The sequence below is a fragment of the Arachis stenosperma genome, chromosome 1 (assembly GCF_014773155.1).
Source record: "Arachis stenosperma cultivar V10309 chromosome 1, arast.V10309.gnm1.PFL2, whole genome shotgun sequence".
Lineage (NCBI taxonomy): Eukaryota > Viridiplantae > Streptophyta > Magnoliopsida > Fabales > Fabaceae > Arachis > Arachis stenosperma.
This window is the reverse complement of record NC_080377.1, coordinates 60,502,185-60,518,535: the sequence shown is the minus strand read 5'-3', so window position 1 is coordinate 60,518,535 and position 16,351 is coordinate 60,502,185. Positions and strand designations below refer to the sequence as shown.

The 16,351-nt window shown below is 38.9% G+C and overlaps 3 protein-coding genes across 3 annotated transcripts; 2 read left to right on the top strand and 1 right to left on the bottom strand.

Annotated features, from left to right (window-relative positions):
- Positions 1 to 7,192: 7,192 nt before the first annotated feature.
- On the bottom strand, positions 7,193 to 8,658 carry LOC130980222 (uncharacterized). Its single transcript, XM_057903879.1, has 2 exons — positions 8,437 to 8,658; positions 7,193 to 7,465 (listed from the first exon to the last, which is right to left on the bottom strand). The coding sequence occupies exons 1-2, from the start codon at positions 8,656 to 8,658 to the stop codon at positions 7,193 to 7,195; spliced, it is 495 nt and encodes a 164-aa protein (XP_057759862.1).
- Positions 8,659 to 10,885: 2,227 nt separating this feature from the next.
- LOC130944425 (uncharacterized) lies at positions 10,886 to 13,750 on the top strand. Its single transcript, XM_057872780.1, has 2 exons — positions 10,886 to 11,060; positions 12,816 to 13,750. Exon 2 carries the CDS (start codon positions 12,829 to 12,831, stop codon positions 13,357 to 13,359), a length of 531 nt encoding a protein of 176 aa, XP_057728763.1. The 5' UTR covers positions 10,886 to 11,060; positions 12,816 to 12,828; the 3' UTR covers positions 13,360 to 13,750.
- A 394-nt stretch (positions 13,751 to 14,144) lies between these two features.
- On the top strand, positions 14,145 to 16,287 carry LOC130937078 (flavonoid 3'-monooxygenase CYP75B137-like). The gene is made up of 2 exons (XM_057867060.1): positions 14,145 to 15,194; positions 15,555 to 16,287. The coding sequence occupies exons 1-2, from the start codon at positions 14,328 to 14,330 to the stop codon at positions 16,182 to 16,184; spliced, it is 1,497 nt and encodes a 498-aa protein (XP_057723043.1). The 5' UTR covers positions 14,145 to 14,327; the 3' UTR covers positions 16,185 to 16,287.
- Positions 16,288 to 16,351: the final 64 nt, after the last annotated feature.

Below are 16,351 nucleotides of genomic sequence, written 5' to 3'. Positions count from 1 at the left end.
CTTCTCTCTCTAGAAACTACTTCTAAACTAATCCTATTGTGTGTGTAATGAATGGAATCCCCTTTCTCTTCAATCCTTGGCTTTAAATAGCATCTTTGGCGCCAAAGTTGGTTGCAATTGGGCCCCACAACCCTTCAGAATTCGTTGGTTGCGAATTCATTAAAAAAATCATATATCAGCACCGACGCGTACGCGCACAGCACGCGTACGCGTCCATGGGGTAATTCGCAGGTGCGCGCAAGCGCCAGGTGCGCGCGCGCGTCCATGGGCGAGTTCAACTTCTTTGACTTTTCATGATTTCTCCACTTTGCATGTTTTCCTCTTCACTCCTTTGATCCATTCCTAGCCTTTTCCATCTGAGATCACTAACAAACACATCAAGGCATCTAGTGGAATCAAAGGGAGATTAAAACCATCAAATTAAGGGTTGAAAAGCATGTTTTCACATCTAAGCACAAATAAGGAGACAATCACAAAACCATGCTATTTCATAGGCTAAATGTGACAAAAGGTTATCAAAATACCCTAAATTCAATACAAGATAAACCGTCAAATTGGGGTTTGTCAACCTCCCCACACTTAAGCCTTAGCATGTCCTCATGCTAAAATAAGAAGGAAGTAAAGGGTATGGTATATGGAACTAACTAAATGCAATCTACCTATATGCAACTATCTAAATGAATGCAATTGCTTGGTCAAAATAAATCAATTTCTCAAGAAGCATATATACACAAGGTCTAAGGACTAGCAAGTCTAATCCACAATTGAATTGAGTTATTAAATATTTTTACAAACTTTCATGAAGAGATGATCATAGGTGGAAACATGTAATTGAGCATCAAACCCTCACCGGATGTATTTGCACTCTATTCGCTCAAGTGTTTAAGGTTGATTCTCTCAATTCTCTCCTAATCATGCTTTCTAAGATTTATTTTTCTTCTAACAATCAACAAATATTTCATGCATGCATACATATATCATGAGGTCTTTTCTTTGGTTGTAATGGGGCTAGGGTCAAGGTAGGATGCATATTTGGTCAAGTGAGCTTGAAATTTGAATCTTTGATAAGTTTAAACTTTCCACCTAACCTATGACATCCTATACAATTAAATTCCAACCTAACTACCCATTTTTCACTCTTTCACATACTCATGTATTCCTTTTCATTTCACAACACTTATGCATTGATCTTATTGAGCTTCGCTTTGGGGCATTTTGTCCCCTTTTTACTATTTTTCTTCTTTTTTTTTTCTTTTCTTTCTTTTTCTATTTTTTTTCTTTTCCATATTGTTTTTTTCTTTTTCTTTTGTTTTTCTCATTTTTTTTTCTTTCTATATACAAGAGCATCAATGCATAAGGTTTTACATTTGATCAACACATGAGTATGTACCCAATTCCCAATATTTTTAATAACAATACAAAATTACCCTTTTATTCACCCAATGTCCCAAGGTTCCCACACTTGAATGATACTCGCACACTCTAGCCTAAGCTAATCAAAGATCCAAATAAGGACATTTATTGTTTTTTTTTTTTTTGCTTTAAGGCTTGTAATGTGCTAAATTAAGAACAAATTGGGTTAATCGTTGGCTCAAAGTTGGCTAACAATGGAAGATAAAAGGTGAGGCTATTTGGGTAAGTAAGCTCAATGAAATGATGGCCTCAATCATATAAATGCATGAATACACAAAATAATGGACATAAAGAATCAAACAAAGCAAAGATTACAATCATAGAAAGAGAATAATGCACATAAGAAGGGAAAATAAGTGGTTATAAGATGTAACCACACTATTAGGCTCAAATCTCACTTGCTTGTGTTCTTAGCTCAAAAATATGATCCACAATATATATAATTCAAGCAAGTTCTATGAAAAGTTTTTACTCAAATCAATTAAAGTGCCCTATAGATAGAAATCTTGAAAAATTCATTATTTTGACTAAGCTTATTGTGTATATATATGCAATAAGAATCCTAAGAATCCTAAAAACCTAAAATGAAATGCAAAAGTGTTGGGATTAGAAGTCTGTCACCCAAAATCGCCGAACGGTCGGACGACCTCCCCACACTTAAAAGTTTGCACCGTCCTCGGTGCACGCAAAAGAGAGCTAGGTGGACGGGTTGCTACAATTGATGAGCTCCTTCAAAAGGTTGTGCGGATGACTTGTTTGTTGCCCCATTTAGAAACTTTCCTTTCCTTCCGTATTGGTGGCCAACCCAAAAGGAAAGAAAGAAATAAAATTAAGCCTATAACAAAGATATCAAGGCAATTAGAACATAGGCGGGGGCTAATGCCAAATAAGAGTATGATTCCCTACTACATGTTAGCTAAGCATGTGAGTGAGAAAACAATGTAAGCTAAGGCATATCATTAAGCTCGATGCAAGAGTAAAGTTAAAGCATGAAGAGTGTATTGAGCATCAAGTTCAAATGAGAAGAAGTGGGTCATGAAAGACAATATGAGGTCATATCAATGCACAAAGACACAAGAGTCATACAAGATGAAGCATTGATTTAAAATTTTCATCACCCAACAATATCAAACAAGTCAAGAGGCACCAAAATAATGCAAGAATTTCTCAACAATTGAGTGTAAGAATCCAACACCATTATTGAAATGACACTTAGAAAAAACTGAAAACATGCTATAGAAACAAAATGAAAATGGAAAGAGTAGAAGTAAGCGAATGCAGTGAACAAAAGAAAATGGAAGATGAGAAAAAAACTCTTTTTTTTAACCGACGCGTGCGCGTCATGCGTGCTTACGCGTCGATGTGCATATTGGTTGAAGGACGCGTACGCGCCAGGTGCGCGCACGCGTGCATCGAGTTAGGCCGGAGGCATAATGTCGGCCCAAGTCTGGCACAACTCTCGGGTAAAAGTACCAGGAGTGTGGATCGTGCAATCGACGCGCGCGCGCACAGTGTGCGTGCGCGTGCATTGCGAATTTAAGATCATGTGCGCGTACGCGCCAGGTGCGCGGACGCGTGCATAGACTGGTGCCTTAGGCCCAATGTTCGCACAGTGCAGGCCTAACTCTCGGGTTTTTGGCTAGAGTCGAACTTTTTTTGCATCCACGCGTACGCGTACAGTGCACGTCCGCGTAGGTGGTCGAAAAATGCTCAGGTGCGCGTACGCGTTAGGTGCGCGCACGCGTGGATAGTGTTCTGTTTTTCAAAAAATATTTTTCTAAGTTCTTACACCAATCCAAGCCTTTCAATCCTCCAAACAGCTACCAAAACGCCCTAGAACCTTATTCAACATACTATACTACTAACTAAACTTGATAAAACAATAAAAACAAGAAATTAAACTAATTCTACCAATATTTACAAAAGATAAAAATGAAAATGAGAATCTACCTATAATGGCAACTCAATTCACTTATTAACAAACTAAAAGAGTATGGAAAGAGTTTACCATGGTGGGGTGTCTCCCACCAAGCACTTTTATTTATTGTCCTTAAGTTGGACTTATGGGGAGCTTCTTATCAAGGTGGCTTGTGCTTGTATTCATCTTGGAACTCCCACCAATTCTTGGTTCTCTATTGTGCCCCAAGATTTCTCATGGATTGAGCCAAGTGTTGATGGAGTTCTTCACAAGCTTGGGGCTCCCAAAGTTGATCCTCTTCTTGTGATCTGGGATCCCACACTTTGTTTTCACACCCGTCTTGAGGTTGATCATCATTATTAGTCCAACCGGGTGGTGAGTAAGGTGAATTCTCTATAAAGTGCCCAACAATCCTTCTAGACCCATCTATTTGAGCACTACTCCATCCTTTATATCTCATGTTTGATGCATCAACCATAATGAGCCTTGATTTGCAACGCCAACCACGAAACATCTTTCGCTTACGCTTCATCCCACAAAGCATCCTAAGTTGACCATCCATTTCAAGCAAGCCATACTCAAGTGGGACAATAAAGCTAATAGAAATGAATTTTACCCACTCAAGTAAAGGAGTAGATGACAACCTAGGCAAAGATGCTTTCAACGATCTTGACAAAGCGTATTCCGCTCCCATCCTTCTATTTCTAAGGACTTCCACCTCTTCACAAGATCTCTTAATCTCAATCCTTTGTTCAACAATTTTATCAAAACCTTTTCCTTTACTCAAATCATAATAGGGAGGGTGAAAAAAATTTACCTCCTTAACGCTTTCAAATCCAACCGGAGAAGGTTCTTCATGCTCAAAGGATTCTTCACCACTAAGACTTGATGCTTGATCTTCATCTCCACGGGAACTCAATTCTTTCTCTATCCCATCCAAGTCTTCATATGGAATACGCCTTGGAAGGTGTGCACTTTCCTCCCTAGCATCAATTTCAATCATCTTGGAGGGGTTTTCTTCAACTCTATGTTCCTATGGAGGCTCCGCATCTCCTAAGTCTTCTACCACTTCTTCCTTGTTTTCAACAATTAAAGCTTCCTCCAATTGTTCCAATACAAAGCAACTTCCTTCATTTCCCACCGGAGTTTTCAATCTCTCCTTCATGCTATGTTCTTCATTTGATTCTCCACATGTAACCATGCGAGTTCCTTGAGTGTTCAAGCATTGGGAGGCTAATTGATTTGTTACCGCATCCAAGGCAGCCATGAAATTTTGCACATCCCTTTTCATCTCTTCTTGCCCTTGAACAAGAACACCAAGGGTTACATCCATTAGAGATTGGGGTGGTTGGAAGGATTCATCATTTTGGGGAAAGGGTTCATAGTAAGAGGATGGTTCTTCTTGGTAGAGTTGTGGTGGTTCAATGTTTTCCATTTTTTCCACTTGTTGCACAACACACTCCATGGTTGCTTGAAATTGATCCAATGCTTCCTTGAGGTGATCCCTTGACTCTTGTTCCTCTTGGATAATATGATTAGGATCATGTGGCTCTTGGATCAATGGATATGAGTATTCTTCCATGGGATGTTGTGGTGGAAAGTAGTATTCATCTTGTGGTTGAAAATTTTCATATATTGGAGGTGGTTCATCTTGGTAATAATATGGAGAGGGTGGCTCTTGAAAATGTTGATGTTGGGGTGGTGGTAGCTCTATGTGTGGTTCATATGGCTCATATGATTGTTGGTAGGATGGATATGGATTAGGGTCATATGAAGGTGGTTGGTGAAAAGAGGCTTGTGAGTATGGTTGAGAGTTATGTTGAGGATATGGTTCATAGGCATATGGTGGTGGTTCTTGAAAGTCACAAGGTGATTCACCATAGCCATTGGATTGATATGCATCATAGAATGGCTCTTCTTCATAGTACTTTGGTGGAGGTTGTTGCCATGAAGATTGATCATATGCATATGGCTCCTCCCACCTTTGAGTGTCCCATCCTTGATACACATCTTCATTATAGTCCTCATTTCCTACAACATGTTTATAACCAAACTCATAGCCAAGGTGAGAATTCATGATAGCAAGAGCAAATAAGAAACAAAAACTAATAAGAGATAATGAAACAAAATACTAAGACTAGCAAAATCTAACAAGCAATCAAAAAACCAAACTATTCACAATATTCACATATATACAATAACCAATAACACAACACCATTGCAAATCCCCGGCAACAGCGCCATTTTGATGATTGGATTTTTGACGGTTTAGAATTCACAAATGAATTCTCGTTGCAAGTATAGTTTCTAAACCAATCACTAATCCTTTCATACAAAAAGTTGTTTGTCACTAAAACAAACCCCTAAATTTATAAACCGAAGTATTGGACCTCGGGTCGTTCTCCCTAGGAATTACAATAAAGTGTCTTATTATTGGTTTGAGTTGTTTTGGGGTTTTGATAAGAGGCATGAAAGTAAATGGCAATAAGAATAAACTAACAACTATAAAAGGCTCTTGGCAAGGTGTGAAAATTAGAAGTCCTATCCTAGTTATCCTTCTCAATTGTGATTAGAATTGTTCATTGCTACCACTTAGTTAACCCTTACTAAATAGAGAAAAGTCAAGTGGATGAATCGACTTGAGGCACAAGTCCTAGCCAACTCCCAAGGAAAGACTAGCTTTAGTGCACTCTAAACCAATTAGCAATCTCTCCAATTATCAATCAACAAAGGAATTAGATAACTCAAGTGTCACTAATTACTCTACCTAGGCCAAGAGGAACAAAATCTACACCAAAACTAAAAGAGACATTTTAACAAACACATAGAGTGCAATAAAAGTAAACAACATAAATTGCAAGAATTAAAGAAAGATCTAACTACAAAGGCAAGAGATTAACAATGAAAAAGCAAAGAAGAACAATTATTATGAATTACCTCTTATTGAATTGAAAGAGTGTAGAGGGAACAATACTAGATCTACAACAAAATGTAAGAACAACATAAAGGAAATTACAACAAAAGAGTAGAAGAGGATGAATCTAACAACAAAGAATTGAAATGTAGAAGTAGAAGAAAGCAAAGATTAAAACCTAGATCTAAGAACTAATCCTAATCCTAATCCTAATTCTAGAGAGAAGTGAGAGCTTCTCTCTCTAGAAACTACTTCTAAACTAATCCTATTGTGTGTGTAATGAATGGAATCCCCTTTCTCTTCAATCCTTGGCTTTAAATAGCATCTTTGGCGCCAAAGTTGGTTGCAATTGGGCCCCACAACCCTTCAGAATTCGTTGGTTGCGAATTCATTAAAAAAATCATATATCAGCACCGACGCGTACGCACACAGCACGCGTACGCGTCCATGGGGTAATTCGCAGGTGCGCGCAAGCGCCAGGTGCGCGCGCGTCCATGGGCGAGTTCAACTTCTTTAACTTTTCATGATTTCTCCACTTTGCATGCTTTCCTCTTCACTCCTTTGATCCATTCCTAGCCTTTTCCATCTGAGATCACTAACAAACACATCAAGGCATCTAGTGGAATCAAAGGGAGATTAAAACCATCAAATTAAGGGTTGAAAAGCATGTTTTCACATCTAAGCACAAATAAGGAGACAATCACAAAACCATGCTATTTCATAGGCTAAATGTGACAAAAGGTTATCAAAATACCCTAAATTCAATACAAGATAAACCGTCAAATTGGGGTTTGTCAGCGGGGGAGATATTCAGGACCGCCTCACTAGGGGGGTGGGACAGACCAGCCCGCCAGATGGCAGACTTTTGGCGGGGTGAGTTTTCCCGTTTGCCACCCTTACTCCGAGTTGGCTTCAATACCTCTTTGGATGAGCATGAATCGCATCTACTACAAAGGTGCACTTTGTGAGATTGGACAGCAAGCTAGTTTCTTCCCGCGCTGTCTTATCGTGCTAAATACTTCTGTGAGGTTGAGCAGCAAGCTAGTTTCTTCCTTGGTCTTGACAAGCATGTTGTCCTTGTAAAAATCCATCAATTTTCCAAGGTGAGGTGAGAACACCTTGTTCATTAGCTGTTGATAAGTGGTCACAACATTTTTCAACCCAAATGGCATTACCACGTAGCAGTAGTCTGCCTTAGGAGTGATAAAGGATGTTTTCTCCTGATCAGAAATATACATCGAAATTTAATTATTGTCCGAGTATGCATGCATAAAAGGGAGGTATTTATAGCCTGAAGTTGAATCTACTAGAGCATCAATGATGGGGAGAGGGTAAGGATTTTCGAGATAGGCTTTATTGAGGTAGGTATAGTTGATGCACATCCTCCATTAACTATTCAGTTTCTTCACAATACCACATTAACAAGCCATAACGAGTATTTTACCTCCCTTATGAACTCAGCTTCTAACAAGGCTTAGACTTGCTCTTCTATGACTTTTTCTCTTTTGGGGATAACCTTTTGTTGTTTCTGCTGGATAGGTCGTGAACCCGGATAAACAGTAAGCTTGTGGCTTAAGGTCAAGATGGATTCCAGGCATGTCAGAGGCTTTCCAAGCAAAGTGGTTAGAATTTTCTTGTAGGAGCTTAATGAGCTCTTGCTGTAGCTACTCTTTTAGGTTAGCCTCTATGTTTGTTGTCTTACCATCTTATCCCTAAACTGGACTTCTTCAATCTTTTCTTCAAGTTGGGGTCTCAGTTCCTCCTGAACTCGGACACCTCCGAGTTTTATGGTATTGACCTCTTTGCTTTTTTTTTAAACCCTCGTAGATTTAGGATTTCATTGTAACACCTTCTTGCCAGTTTCTAGTCTCCTCTTACAATGACTATTCCCTCAAGAGTAGGAAATTTCATGCAGAGGTGAGGGGTGGAGACTATTGTAGCAAGTCAATTTAATGTTGTCCAACTTATCAAGTCGTGGTAAGTCAATGCCACGTCAATCATTATGTAGTCTATGCTCAAGGTCTTTGCTTTTGTACCCTTACCAAAGGTGGTGTATAGAGAGATGAAGCCTAAAGTTCGGATAGGTATGTCAGCCTAAACCAAAGAGAGTATCTGGGTATATCATCAACTCCTTTTCTTCTAAACCCAGCTTGTCAAAAGTTGGTTTAAACAGGATGTTGACTGAACTTACTTGATCTACCAAGGTTCTATGGAGGTTTGCATTAGCAAGTATCATCGTGATCACGACAGGGTCATCTTGTCCGAGTGATACCCCTTGGGCAACTTCTTTTGTAAAGGTGATTGCAGGTAGGTCGGGTGTTTCAGCTTCCTCATTAACCTGGTAGACTTCTTTCAAGTGTCTCTTGTGGGAGGATTTTGTTACTCTTCCTCCTGCAAATCCTCCAGCAATCATGTGGATATGTCTTTCAGGGATTCGTTATGGCTGATCTCGCCTATTCCTATCTTCTTCATCTCTTTTTCTTTTACCTTGGTCATCTAATCTTTCTACTAGATATCTGTCCAACCGACCTTCTCTAACCAGTTTTTTGATAACATTATTTAAATCATAACGATCATTGGTGGAATGGTCATAAATTTTATAGTATTCATAGTATTCTGACCAACGTCCATCTTTTTTTTTTTTAATTGGTCTGGAAGGGAAAATCTTTTCTATATGGCAGATTTCTCTGTAGACCTCAACAAGAAAAACCCGCAATAGTGATAATAGTGAAACCTTCGAAGTTTTTTCGAGATGTACTCTTATTTTTTCTTTGATTCTTTTTCTTTACTTCGAGCCTGATATTGATTGATCTATCTTAAGATGAGTTCCCTTTGTCTTGTCATCCTCTTCATGTTGATATATTTCTCCACCCACTCTTGAACTAGATATAAAAATATTAGATGTCTCTTTGATATGAATTGAGAGAACAAACCTTCTTTGAGGCTATTAACTAGTCCCATAATGACCGCTTCCATAGGTAGGTTTTGGATCTTCAAAACATCTTGTTTTACCCCCAAGAGACTCGAGGCATGCTTGGTCTTGTCCTTATGAATGGAGGTTCAGGTAAGAAAACTCCTTGCCAAGTTGTCGAAGCAGGTTACCGACCTGGGTGGTAAGCTATCAAACCATTTTATTGTCGCCTTGGTTAGCGTAGTTGGGAAAACTGTGCATCAAGTTACGTCCAATGCGTCGGCCATGTACATGCGACTCTTGAAGTTGCTCAAGTGGTGTTTTGGAGCAGTCGTTCCATCATAGAGATCCATGTTGGGGATTTTAAAGTTTTTGGGAACTTTAGCCTGCATGATCTCTTCCATAAATGGGTCTTCACCTCCCAAAGGTGTTTCTGCTCGATCAGCTCAGGATTTCCTACCTTTGAAGTCAGATTACATATTCTCAAGTTTTTCTTCCAATTCTCTTCGTCGTCGTACCTCTCTTCGTAAAGCTCGTTCTGATTCACGTTGTCGTTCTAACTCGTTCTCGAGTTGCTCTAGCCGACCTTGATATCCGTGAACTAGTTCCATGAGTTTTGTTGGATCTCTTTTTCCCGATCTTCCTGATTGATGAATTTTTGAGCTTATTCTTTGTCTTCCTTGATTTACAGGATGTGTCTCTCCGGCAACACCTTTCCCTTTGTCAGGTCGAGGAGGTAGGACAAGTGCGCGATTGTTGTTGTGTTGCTCTTTTTCATAAGATTCTGAGTCAAAAATAGTATGTTCGTCTTCTAGAATGTCGTTTGCCATCGTGCGATGTCAATTACTAGGTTCTTGGCAACGACGCCAATGTTCTGAGGGTTACCTAAAACAGATGGATTTGGGTCTGAAAATGAGGTCCAGACTCCTATGAGGGATTGGTTTGACATCTTTTCCGACAAGGTGAAGTTGTCCGAGTTCTTTGTAAGTAAAGGTGGGGGTAGTACCTGTAAGGGATTCTGACGCTTATGTTGGCATGGGTTTTAGGCAAATTTTTAGTAGTTTAGAGTTCAAAAAATACCTGATGGTATTAAGGTATTTACACGTGTAGATGTAGAGTCAATAACCAATTTTAGAGTAGTTCCACCTTTGATGGTGGATTTGTTACTCCTTGTGTTAAAGAGGCTATTGAGATCTCCTTTCGAAATAAGTAGGAGAGATAATAGAAGTTTGTTGAAATTCATCTTATTTTGATTAAGCCGGGCTAAGTTGAGGCCACGTGGACTGACTTTTATGTGGTCAAATAGATCTCAATATGTGATCTGAATTCTTACTTTATAGACTAAAATTTTAATCATTTTAAACTTGACTATGTTGTAGATTAAAATATGAATAAACACCCTAACAAAAAAATAAATATTTATTCATCTCATCCAAATGTTTATAAATACTTATAAGTTACCATAACTAAATTTCTATAATTATAATAAAGCAACTATTTTATAATTTTTATGATGTTTTAATAAAGAATAGAGCAACAAATTATATGTGGTTTGAAATATACAATAAGTGTTTTTAACTTATTTGTAAATTAAATTAAATTAAATTTTTTTCTTATTAAAAAGAAAGTTAAAAAAATTAATATAATTCTTGTTAATAAGAAAAATCTTTAGGGAAAATAATAATATTTGAGAGAAGCAGGTAAAGAAACTAAAAGAAATTGAAGAATTATGTGGAAGTAATTGTGAAAAATTTTCCCCCAAAGAAAAGCAAAAGCCCCAATCTCGCTCGAACTTCGGAGAATGCCCTAAGCCGTCTGCTGCTCCTCCCAATCCACCGCTCTTACCGCCCGGTCGCCCACCGCGCACAGCCGCCTCTCTCCGCCACATCAGCCACCGCCTGCGGGTACACCTCCTCCTCCTCCTCCCTCTCGCTCCTCTCTCTTATATGCTGTTGAATTGGATACTTCGATTTTGTGGTTGTTTCTAGTTCCTTCTCGCTGCTTCGTACTTTCAATTACTTTAATTTATGATTCGTACCTTAATTACTCTTCTATATGATCCCTGATCTGCATTCTCCATGTTGTTATTCCTGAAATTTGATCCTTTCTTTTAGTTCGGTAACTGTGTATCACAGTTTAGGTGTTTTTGTTGGATGAAGGCGCGTGTATACAGCATTGGAAAATTTTTCCGTAGAAATAACCTTTTGTTGCTGGTTGTGTATATTTATCAACACTGGATACTCTACTCAATACATTGCGAATTGGATGAAATTACTTCACAATTTTCGCTTGTTGCAGCAGTGTATGCCATAGTGTGCCGATATTGTTTTTGCCTTAGGAAACTTTCAGATTGTTTGGAGCAAATCAATCACTGGGATTATGCACTATCATCTTAGTTTTAGGCACTACCAAGATGCACATTTTCCTTTCATGATTATTGAACTATTGGTTACTACATTAAGGAGGAATTGATTACATTTCGAGATTTCAATACATAGGATGAATGTACTTTTTTACTTTAAGTGTTAGGAGGACTTTTAGGAGGCTATGTTATCGATCCTTTTTTTCTAACAGGTCCGAACATAGATCACATACCTTAATTAATCGTTCCTTTTTCTTTTAATATTTAGTTAACTGCCTTGCTTGGCTTGTACATGATATTGTGTTTATAAATTGGCATAGTTGTTTCATATTGGATATGCTGCTTTATTTTCTTCTTATCATATTCTTACACATGCACATTAGATGTCTGCTCTTAGATAATTGATTCTCTGGCTTTCTTTTATGATAGTCCTGATTGCTCTGATCTATAATGTACTTTATTGTTGTATTATTTTGCTTGAGGTCATGAGGTGTTACTTGTAGTGTATTTTCAATGAATGATCCATAAGTAAAGTGTAATGGGAGTTCATATTTCTTCAAACCCCGGGTTGGTTTCAAAATAATGTGTGGTTTGCAGTCACTTCAAATATGAAGAGCTCGGTTTTGGTTGATTCTTCTTTGTTGAAATTATCTCAAGAGAAATGTTGCTAAGTTGGTTATGCAATACACTTTCTATCTGAATTTAAAGTTTCTTAATCTCCCAACTTTCTCACTTTATGCAGAGACAAAAAAGATTGACCACAATATAATGAACAGTAGCTAATATAAGGACATGACTCTTATAAAGTTAGATTGTTTGTAAAATTAACAAATTCCAGTGTAACTGCCCTTAAATTTTTCAGAGAGTTAGCATGATGCACTTAGGATGAAATCAAGGTGTATCTATAGACTATAGCGTATTCCTTGTTTTGGTTTCAAATAAGCGTTGAGGGAACTAGTCCTTGTTGTAAGTGAACAATATTTAATTTCGATTGAGTTCAAATTTATGTTAAGTTCAAATTTTTAGTGATATAGAGAAACTTACAAGGCCTAAAATGATGGATTGCACTCAATTATATATCCCTGTTTTCAGGTCTCGCTTTATACCATGGATATATCTGTTAATTTCCATTAGGCAGCTCCCAACTTGTTAAATTTATGTGTAATTTACTTTTGATTCAAATCTTTAAGATTCAAGAGGGGGAATTGGTTACTATTCACATTTTTATTCTTTTCCAGCTTCAGCATTGTTACTTCACATTTTAAACTTTATGATGGTTTTCTGGTGCATTGTCTAGGAGTTATCATACTATGGGTGAGTTTACAATTCAGATTAGCAATGACCTTGTTAATCAGCTCGTTGATGATGTGGAGCCCAAGAAGAAAACTAGAAGAGTTAGGCGGAAGGTTCAAAGAGAGTCTGTTAAGCCCCAATCTAATGAAAATCAAAAGCAAATTTTAGATGAACCTGGAGTGCCCGATACTAAAGCTGCACAAGGGTGGCCAGTGGAGCCCCCTATGTTTCTACCACCAACCGTACCCGTGCATCCGTCTCATTCAGAATTAGAAGGCATTCGGTCTGTGTTGCAGGAAAGCGAGAAGGTTTTGGAAAGATTGGAGAAGCAAGAGGAGACAATGTTGCAGGAAGTAACCCAAAAGGCAAAGGATCTCCGTGACAAGGAGTATAAGCTTCCAAACCCAAAGCCTGAACCTTGCATGGCCGAGAGGGCTGCCACTGTAGCATGTTACAGGGAAAATATCAAGGATCCTTTGAAGTGTGCTAGTTTTGTTTCCAATTTTGCAGATTGCTTACGTAGGTTTGGTCGTTTAAGCGAGAAGTGAGATACGCTGAGAAATGGTGGAGAAAAATTGGATGAACCATATGCAATAAAACTCCTTAACTACAAACTGATGAAATACTTATTGTTACTCCAATTTTGTTTGATTTGTTTTTCCCAAAACTGTTTCTAAGATGAGAATAAGTAAACACGCAATGTGTTGGGAATTTTAACATTTTCAATTACTGGGTTCCAACTTATGCTTACAAGGAACATGCACACAAGGGAAAATATGTTCCAAGTTGTTCAGGTTTATCCTTCTTTCATACATATATTCTGCAGAGATTTAGCAAAAACTTGTTAGATTAGGATAACTGTTCTCTTGTTTTTGTAATATACATGTCCAAAATACCGAGAATTTGGTGTAGCAAAATGGGTACTACCATGGTAATATAATACAAAGAGAAATGTTCGTTTTTTTCCCTTTCAACAGAACTACAATCTATCGAGAATGTAGCCCCATGTGTGCATTTGTTTTACTTGATATTTTGTCCATTGTTAATAAATAAATTAATAATTTTGAGTTTGTTTCACGATAAATCAAGGAGTCTTAACAATTCCTCTTGTGGGGTCTCAATATTTCAAGGTCAATTAGGACGGTTGGAGGTCCTAAATTTTATCTCTTACGGAAAATGAATATCCTCATTTGCTGCCAACGTGCCAAAACTGTATTGGCTTTCGGCAAAAGATTCCTTATGAATTTCAGTATCTTCCTCACACAATCATTCTAACCCGTATTTCGTTGTCCTTTACCATATCTACTTATCTAGCTTGTATTTCACCGCCAACCAACCATAGCCACAATTCACTCACATAGATATATCCTCTACTCATGTCAAGAAAAGGAAAACCTATATCCTCTACTTCTCAGTTCTGAATTCTCACTCTATTTCATTTCTTTCATCATCCTATTCCCTCCTAGACTTCATTGTCCCTCCGGTAATAATTAACAATAGAAGAAACCCGAACACCATGCTCCTCATCATTGCTTTTTTCATCATCTCCATCATCACGTGGGTCCTCTTTTTCAGGCCCAGCAAGGCCCAAGGAAACCTCCCACCAGGCCCACCGGGTCTCCCAATCTTCGGCAACCTATTCTCCCTCGATCCCGAGCTCCACACCTATTTCGCGGGCCTGGCCCGCACCTATGGCCCGATATTCAAGCTCCAGCTCGGCGGCAAGCTCGGCATCGTCATCACCTCCCCAACCGTGGCCTGCCAAGTCCTCAAGGATCACGACACCGTTTTTGCCAACCGCGACGTCCCCGCCGCCGGAAGAGCCGCCACTTACGGCGGATCCGACATCGTCTGGACGCCATACGGACCCGAGTGGCGGATGCTGAGGAAAGTATGCGTCATGAAGATGCTGAGCAACCACACGCTGGACTCCGTCTATGAGCTCCGCCGCAACGAGGTGCGAAAAACGGTCGGGTTCTTGTGTAATCGGGACGGGTCAGAGGTGAACGTTGGCGAGCAGGTGTTCTTGACGGTGCTGAACGTGATAACGGAGATGATGTGGGGAGGGGCGGTGGAGGGGAAGGAGAGGGAGGGGTTGGGAGCGGAGTTCAGGGAGGTGGTGGCGGAGATGACGGCGCTGCTTGGGAAGCCGAACGTGTCGGATTTTTTTCCCGCGTTGGCACGGTTTGACTTGCAGGGTGTGGAGAAGCAGATGCACGCACTGGTGCCGCGGTTCGATGGGATCTTCGACAGGATGATTGGGAAGAGGGTGGAAGAAGGGAACAAGAAGAGCACTGATTTCTTACAATTTTTGTTGAATTTGAAGGACGAAGGTGACTCCAAGACCCCACTTACCATGGTTCAACTCAAGTCACTGCTCATGGTACGTTAGTTCCATCTCATTCTTGAATCTTTGCTCTTCTACACTCTTTTATAGTGAAAAATGGTTCGGTTTCTTTTATATTCTTGGAATGGATACCTTATATTTGGAAGTTGGAAGTGTGTGATTGGGATTAAAGTATTTTATTTGACTAGATGAACTCACTCCTTTTAGATCTAGGAGATCTTAGGTAAAGAATATATTATATTAATTAGTACTAATGTATATACTAATTTATTTTAATTAAAAAATTTTAAAAGTCATTAATTTTAATTAATATTACTCAGTATTTTTAGTCAGCAAAATAATAAATTATATTAATCCTGTACCATTAATCCTCAATTTTGGATGGGCCTTGAACAGGACATGGTTGTGGGTGGATCCGACACATCCTCCAACACAATCGAATTTGCCTTGGCTGAAATGATAAAGAAGCCAGAGATAATGAAGATAGTCCAAGAAGAACTGGAAGCAGTAGTTGGCAGAGACAACATAGTAGAAGAGTCACACATTCACAAGCTACCTTACTTGCGCGCAGTAATGAAAGAAACCCTTCGGTTGCACCCAGCACTTCCACTCTTAGTCCCTCACTGCCCCAGTGAAACCACCACTGTGGGTGGGTACACAATTCCAAAGGGTTCGCGTGTGTTTGTGAACGTGTGGGCAATACACAGAGACCCTTCTATTTGGGACAAACCCCTTGAGTTCGATCCTACTAGGTTCTTGGAGGATGGTGAAGCAAAATGGGATTTCAGTGGTAGTGATTTCAGTTACTTTCCATTTGGTTCTGGAAGAAGAATATGTGCTGGGATTGCAATGGCTGAGAGGACAGTACTATACTTCCTTGCCACGCTTGTACATTCATTTGATTGGAGGGTAACCGAAAGAGAGAAGTTTGATGTATCTGAAAAATTTGGTATTGTTCTTAAGAAGAAAGTACCTCTAACTGCCATTCCCATACCACGATTATCCAATCCAGATCTTTATAAATAGAATTAATCGATGCATTGTCATCAAATACTGTACCAAGGAATAACATTTTGTCATCTTGTAATACTATACAAAGTGGATGGACAAAAAAGTTGTATTTTGGTCACATTATTTGATTCTAGAATTATCCTTAAACACATTGTTTTTGTAGATGTTGACCGCTGTATAAC

Excerpts from the sequence above, each read along its gene's own strand:
- LOC130980222 (XM_057903879.1), bottom strand. The coding sequence starts at position 8,658 with ATGATTGCTGGAGGATTTGCAGGAGGAAGAGTAACAAAATCCTCCCAC. Across the intron at positions 7,466-8,436 it reads ATAGAACCTTGGTAGATCAA|GAGAAAACATCCTTTATCAC; the intron begins GTAAGTTCAGTC and ends ATTTCTGATCAG.
- LOC130937078 (XM_057867060.1), top strand. The coding sequence starts at position 14,328 with ATGCTCCTCATCATTGCTTTTTTCATCATCTCCATCATCACGTGGGTC. Across the intron at positions 15,195-15,554 it reads AACTCAAGTCACTGCTCATG|GACATGGTTGTGGGTGGATC; the intron begins GTACGTTAGTTC and ends GGCCTTGAACAG.
- LOC130944425 (XM_057872780.1), top strand. The coding sequence starts at position 12,829 with ATGGGTGAGTTTACAATTCAGATTAGCAATGACCTTGTTAATCAGCTC.